The sequence below is a fragment of the Saccostrea cucullata genome, unplaced genomic scaffold (genome assembly GCF_032062105.1).
Source record: "Saccostrea cucullata isolate Sc308-1 unplaced genomic scaffold, CSIRO_AGI_Scuc_v1 ctg883, whole genome shotgun sequence".
In the NCBI taxonomy this organism is placed as follows: Eukaryota; Metazoa; Mollusca; class Bivalvia; order Ostreida; family Ostreidae; genus Saccostrea; species Saccostrea cuccullata.
The window spans coordinates 242,984-250,683 of NW_026925411.1; the positions used below are offsets into that span (position 1 = coordinate 242,984).

Consider the following 7,700-nt stretch of genomic DNA (forward strand, 5'->3'; position numbering starts at 1 on the left):
CTTTGTTAATTAATTATTATATTCATAAGTTTAAAACATTTCAAATTAAAATTTATAATAGATCATAATTTATATGTTAAAATGCCCCTTCTATATTATTTTTCTTTGGTTATTCTTTATCAAGTATAGTTACGCCATTTTGAGAGAATGAAACAAAAATTTTCGTAATTAATTAGCATAATTAATTCGTTCAAATAAACACTTCGTTAACCGGACGCATTTCAGATCTTTTTAATATAAAAATCATCAAATATTTAAATATATCTTTTATTAGTAGTGCTAGTTGTTTTTTTTCGCTTTTTCCTTTGTTCTTATGACTTTTTAAAAAAAAATGCGAAAATTTGACAATATATATTTTCGTGTCGTTGGTCATTTTTAGTGCTTTATATATATATATATATAAATGTAAATATAAAAAATAAATTTTTGGACTTTTCAGTTGTTTAATATGTTTTAAAATGTATTAGTATGAACGGTTGAAGAGATCGATTTAAAATTGATTGAAAGGATTAAAGCATTGCTTAAGTGATTTACTGAATATATAACATACACGGAAAATGGAAAAGCCAGTTGCTATAAAATGCAATTTTAATAAAATATATCGGTTTATTTTCCAATTTCAGGATAATAGGATCACACACAAAAGGGAAGTTTTTAAAATAGTTCCTTATATTAATTGCAAATTTAGCTTGATCATATATATTTTATCATTTGTATAACACGTCGTTTGTTGAATCTAAAAAATAGCCACTCATCGTACCAATTGGAGACGGTTCGCTTTTCTGGTTATTATAGGCATTAGAATTCAAAAAATTTCTATTCATCTGAAACAAAGACTGAATAACATTGTATTAACTGCTACGTCTTGGCGCATTTTTCTTTCTTAGAATGATTCTTCTGTCGAAATGTTTTTTGGCTTTATTTTGTGAGTTCCCTTTTGTTCTTGTTTTTTATTAAGTTTCTTTGTTTTGATTTGTTTGTTTTGTGTGTGTGGTTTTTTTTTTGTGTGTGGTTTTTTTTTGTGTGTGTGTTTTGTTTTGTTTTTTTTTGCTTGGCTTCCTTGTCCATTTTATAAAATGTGGTCTTAATATTATATGCAGATAATGAATTTAAAGCCGCTTGGTCCGATTCTAATCGCTAAAATAATATATTCGTTTTTCTTCTTTAAAAAAATAATTGTCTATAAATTATTTCAACTTTTGTCAAATTATATCCCCAAAGTCTTTTTCTTTTTAAACTTTTCAAAATTTAAAAGTTAAAAAAATAATTTTTGTTAGGTCACACAAAAAATAATCCTTTGTTTACATTGCGTGAAATCACCTTCGAAAAATTAAATTTATCGCTTAGATGTATAACTCATGAAGAACAAACCCGAACATTTTTTTTCCACAACAAAGTGTACACGGGCAAATATGTAAACTCCCTTTTTAAAAAATCTTTGTGATTTTCCTTTATAAATATGCATATTAATATAAAAATTACTATGGATTATATTCAGTTAAAATTTTTAAAAGATATATCATGACTTAGGATTTATTCACTTAATTAGATATAACTGATAAAAGTATTTTTTTCAAAGGTATCAAAACATTCAGGAACTGCTTTTGTCAACAAGATTTTTGGTCTATGTTTTCCATGTAAGGATTGTTGTAATAAACTATTAAATCAATCTTATAATTAATTTTTATATATTATCTATGTAATCATCTTTTGGTTCAAAATGTTTACATTTGGGCAGCTCTTTTCAGTTGTTCCCAGGTATGTCCACATTGCCTGTCTCTTCACATGATACGCCCAACTCGCCGTTTGCCTTGTGGGTTCCACTCTAGTGAGTGGCGTGTAATGTCTCCGGGTGGTGTTCGGAGGGTATGTCCAATCCATCGCCACTTTCTGCGGGCTATTTGTTTAGTGAATAACACATGTTTAATATATGCGAAGGTTTTAATTGGAGGTGGTGTTCTAACATATGACACTTAACATTGGTGTTGTAACAAGTTTTATGTGTGTGGAACTGTTGAACTCCACACAGGCTTGAGGGTGGTGAAGATGTGTCTGGCTTTATTAATTCAAGCTTTTATGTCTTCATCTGTTCCACCAGTGGCTGTGACGACGTATCTATGTAATGACATACTTTTATTGTTTAAGATAATATGTGCCTGTTTCGGATGAAGCGGTTTTAACGATTTTCATGAAACCTCATTTATTTATTGAGACCTATTGAAAATATTTATATTCATTTTTATTCAAACTTCCCAAACATGTACATGTATTTATTACTCTAATTTAATTCAAATTTATTCAAATTTAAGAACAGATTTTATTTATTACTGTATATAAGATGTAAAATTCCTTTTTTATGCTAACTAATATTACTTTCAAAATGTTTACATTTTAATGTTCTTAGGAATAACAGAGTAATATATCTTTTTAATTGCATTGTTTAACATATGACACAGTAACTACTTAAACCTTAAAAGAATAATTTCAAGAAATATTTTTGGCATCAGATTGTGTATTTAAACAAAGCTAACTAGTGACTATTCTTTTAATTTCTTTTATATTTTATAGTTAGTCACTTAATAGTTTAGAAATGGTATGCACGACACAATTATTTAAATGCATGTTTCAAAGAAAAAAAACAGGGTATCCCTTTTTGTATATACAAGTATCAAAGTACATAGATCCAAAAACACTTTACAAGGCATCAACTATAAAAATTTCCGTGAATTAGATGTCATTTATCACATTCCAGATCACCACTTGAACAGTGAATCATACACTGTATGATAGAACTGCTATATTTATGAATTAAACTGTTAGTATTTGGTGACATTTTAGAGAGGAAGTAAGCTTCCTATATATAAATAATTAATGAAAATCAAATCTTCATTTTATTATTTGTTATCAGAGAAAATGGAATATTGTATTGGTAAGTCAATTATTTCATTCATAAGCATATTTTAAAGAGAATAAAAGATAAGTTTCCTCTATTACAACCTGCATCAGACCAAGACACCAGTATCAGTCAGAGGGCATCGTTTTTAAGGTTTAATTTACTGGAGATGTGATATTGATCCATATTAGTCCTGCAAGACTGATTACAGCAATTGTGACGTCAGACTTATCGCATATCAAGCATTCTGTAATAGTAGTAGTAGTAGTAATAGTAGTAATAGTAGTAGTAGTCATAGGAATGGCAGAAGCAAAAGAAGCAGTAATAGTATTAGTATTCGTAATAGCAGTTGAAGTAGTAGTAGTAGTAGTAGTAGTAGTAGTAGTTGGTGATAACATCTGAATGTCTCTACTTTTTTAGGATTCATCGCAATTATACTCATTCATAAAACATTTGCTGAAGCAGTTTCCACCTACAATAGGTATCTTGTTCAAATATGTTATAATTCTTACTTCAATTTACATTAAATTGTTCAATATACATGTATATCCTTAAGATTAATTCTACCAAAAGTACTTTTAATTGATGCTTTAATTAATGGTTTTGTAGAATCATGTGTTTTGAGGATGCTCTTGAAATCCATGCCTCTCTAAGAAATAAGGAATGTCCAACAAGGCTCCTTGAAGAGAAAAGTAAGAAAAAAATTCTCCAATACACTTCTAAGATTACAGTAACCTAAAAGGTATATCAGATAACAACATGAACTACAAGACGAAGAAACGAAACTACTTACATGTACTTAGCCTAATATCTTTTTCAAGTTTCTTTCAACATCATATGTATTGATATTTATACAACACTTCGATTTATTGTTATATGTTCTCATTCAGCAAATGAATAAATTTTTCATTTTCAAACATAATGCAACGACTTTCTCAGACTTGAATTGCTAAAATGTGTTTTCGGTTGTCTTTTTCAGTTCAGCCTTGCTCATACATATGCTATGGGGAGTATTCTTTTGGAAGTAGAGGTTCACGTTGTGTTGGTTATAACATAAGTTTTAGGATGAAAGAGATATCTACAACCCTGAAAGACTTTCAATGCGATATCAATGAATGCAACGTGGATCTTGTTGAATTTACATGCTGGATAAATATTACCTCCGATGCAACTTTTGATGAATTAAATACTATCTTAAAAAATACAACGACGACAGGAAATACTGTCCTATTTTCTACAAACGAATCATGTTTGGGTAAGTTTTTCAGATACTAAAATAATTATTTAAATAAATTTTAACACTGTAGACAAAAATCAATCGAGAAAAGTTTGCGGTATGATTTGACAAATATAATGAAATACCTAAGTATGAACTTTTTATTTCGATATATTCTAACTTTATAATACAGTATGGCGTTTAAGTAAGCTGAATGACGTGAACTTAAACATTTCATAATTTACATGTATTATTTAAAGGTTTATATCAAGACTCTTGATATATCCTAGTTAACCTAAAAGACATCACAAAACTGCTACACCTGATTCATATTGGCTTGTTACTGTATGGAGATGATTAGGATCAAATAAAATTTCAGTTGTATGATGACGAGATGATTTAAGTTTTTGCATTGTCGACTTTGATTACTTACATATGTAGTAATATTTCGATATCATCAGAATAAGATATTCACTTCGAAATACTTGGTACAATAAAAAACTTCACTTTGTGACCAGTACTCGGCACTCAGGATCATTGAGCGGTGAGGAATCCTTGTTATGCCAAGGGCTGCCGTTTTGTGGATTCTCAGATTTTCAGTTCTCATTCAAAAGACCCGAAAGTACCGAGCGCTTGGCGAATGAACAGTTGCTATCAATTTTTACCGAGTGAAGTCAGTCATGGCCGCGGTTGGACCTCAAGATCTTGCTATCACGAACCGAGCACGCTCAGTGTACTGAGCTGTCGTGAGGATTGCCACTGAAAAATAAATTGATATTACGAGGATAACATGAACCTCATTTCATGTCAGCTTTTCGTAAATTCCTATGGTCGTTATAATGGCATTCTTAGCAAATATAACTAAGCGATAATTGAGTTTTTTTAAGGCTGATTTGCGTCATACTAATTTATTTAAGAAATTTGTTCTAAAACTGAATTCGACTACGAAACATTCTTTCTTACTGATAATTCTTTAGGCTTGTACGGGGAGGATGTGATCGGTCAAATTGATATGCTACCTAGGCACTAAATACAATCGCTGAAGTTTCCAGGTTCCATGTTTATTCCTGATCACAGATTTTAAATTACAGAAATTTTATTATTATTGATTTCTATTCGTGAACTCACTTCTTCATCAATAACAGTTTATCACACCCAGGGTAGCGTCGAAGCTTTCAACTTTTATAAAGACTAGCTGTTTTTTAAAAGCCTCTTTTAAAATGCTTTTTTTAGTGTAGACTCACTGATGTTTATGCAATGGCTTGAGATAAAAATATTTTATTCCTGGCTTTTCTGATTTACATGCGTTTTTTCCTCAAAAGAATAAGAAGCGACATTAAAATTAAAAAGATATAATGATATATACATATCAAATTAATCTCATAATTTTTAGATAAATATGGAGCAGTTTTCCTGCCCGTTGGATGTGGTCTTGGAGGATTATGCTTGGGACTAATTATTACCAAAGTTATCCTATGGATCAGGCGTCGTAAGAGGTATTTTTTTTCATTGTAAAACTAAACGTCTTTTATGCAATTAAGTAAGTAGTTGATTTTAGATCTATGACGATAAGTCTGAATAGAAGATATGATGCTTTTAATGCAACTGAAGTGTGTACTGGTTTCTGAAGCATACGATATGTTTTATTCAAGAAGTCACAAAATTGTAAGTTGTCTTTTTTGTTTTTTATAGCAAAGTTTTTGAGACACAAAATCCTTCTGTAGCTTTTCATCGTAATAATCAGGACGAAATATATGCAACAGCTGATGAAGCACAACAATACAGTGACATAGAAGATCATTTAAAGGTATTTACTAATTGGCACATGATGTAGAGATTTTGTTACCTTTACTTTACAAACCGATTTGCTCTTTTTATTAAATTCGTTTTGCTATTCTAAAAAAAATCATTATTTACTGTTCATGAAAGTGTCGATTTACAGTAGATCTATCATACTCAAACATTTTGAAAAATGATATTAAAGTAACATACGAGGATTATCCGAAAATTTCTTGAAATTAACGGTTCTATATATATATCTAGTTTATATCAAAATATATTTTATAAAAAAAAAACAGGTCGGAAAGATTTAATTTTTATTGATAGAACTTTATATTTTGTAAACATTGGGGTCTTTAAAGGTCGCGGATAGTGCGCACAGACCAGTCTGACGTTAAGCTAATTTCATTATAACGTCAAACATTTGTATTTTTAATGTTTAATACATTACATGGTCACACACTACATTTTCTTTATTAAGTCACACTGCAAAGTTTTTCTGTTTTTATTTTCACTGTCTATATAGTATTGCTTCCTAAGGATATAAAAAAAGGAATATCGCCTCTTTATTTGTGTTACATTTAACTTTTATCAAGCTTTGATTTATTTTATTTCAAAATAATCATTTTAATCTTAACACTTTATTTCAAAGTTTCTGGCATTTAACCTTGGTCCATGCGCACTATCTGCGACCCGTGAAGACCCCGATCTTACCAAAATACAAAGTTCCATCAATAAAAATGAAATCTAACTGACATGGTTTTCTTAAGAAATATTTTAATTTACAAAAGATATATAGAACCGTTGATTTTAACAAAAACGTCATTGTCCACGAACTTTTTGGATAACCCTCGTACATTTATGATTGCATGTGGCCAATAATCAGATAATAATGTAAAAAAAAAAAAAAGATATTTTTTTAAAAAGTACAAAGATTTTAGCAACCAAAAATGTTATTTCCTGTTACAGATGTTAGCAAAGGCGATTCAAGTCCCATCGTATAAAGAGGACACATCATCTAGTTCTCAAGGAACAATTTACCATCATTTGAACGAGACGGAAGATTCCGTAAATTTTAACATTCACCGAAGCCTCTTATTTTCTGATGAATTTCCGCCCGCTGGTTATGAAGGGAGTAAAGCATTAAGTGTCCTCCGAAATGGAAGTCCTTCTTTGAAATCCGTAGTGATACAAACCGGAAGTTCTTCTTCAAAATCAAACAGTGATACGAAAGGTTCACCAAGGGGAAGTCAGGAAAGTTTCAAGTATTACGCACTCGAAAAAGAATATCTAATGTTACAGTCAGACATCAACACCAATTGAAAAAAATACAAATGTTGAAATTGTTTTTTTTTTTTTTTTTTTTGAGTCATGTTTTTGACACGTTTTAACAGAACATACATATAGAATATGCCTTGGTTTGCGGTTTGATTGCCACCTGATTCGAATTTTGATGATTTTAGAGATGCTGTTTGATTAGCACCTGATAACACCCATGATGTTTTAGAGATCCGTGTTTGATCTCCTTCTAATATCATATATCATGCTTTGATTGAACTTGATTGAACTTGGAGCATGAGTAAACCTTTTTATATTCTAATCAAATTACAAAAATAAAACTAGCAAACCAATTAAAAGATCCTCCATGTTTATTATTCCTGATTAAAGTTTAAATACAAAAATTGCGAAATCAGTGCAAAATCATTTAATATACAGAGATGTCTTCACGAAAAATTGCAGCTGGTTTTCAAGGATGTTTATTTCACATGGATGAGAAAGTCATTGTAAAGTTGATAATTTATGAACATAATC

General features: G+C 30.0%; 1 protein-coding gene across 1 annotated transcript; it reads left to right on the forward strand.

Annotated features, from left to right (window-relative positions):
* The first annotated feature begins 2,913 nt into the window (after positions 1-2,913).
* LOC134268789 (uncharacterized) lies at positions 2,914-7,484 on the forward strand. The gene is made up of 7 exons (XM_062751038.1): positions 2,914-2,929; positions 3,314-3,374; positions 3,503-3,585; positions 3,873-4,148; positions 5,503-5,605; positions 5,802-5,916; positions 6,858-7,484. Exons 1-7 carry the CDS (start codon positions 2,914-2,916, stop codon positions 7,209-7,211), a joined length of 1,008 nt encoding a protein of 335 aa, XP_062607022.1. The 3' UTR covers positions 7,212-7,484.
* The last annotated feature ends 216 nt before the right edge of the window (positions 7,485-7,700 follow it).

Excerpts from the sequence above, each read along its gene's own strand:
- LOC134268789 (XM_062751038.1), top strand. Across the intron at positions 4,149-5,502 it reads TACAAACGAATCATGTTTGG|ATAAATATGGAGCAGTTTTC; the intron begins GTAAGTTTTTCA and ends CATAATTTTTAG. Across the intron at positions 5,917-6,857 it reads ACATAGAAGATCATTTAAAG|ATGTTAGCAAAGGCGATTCA; the intron begins GTATTTACTAAT and ends TTCCTGTTACAG.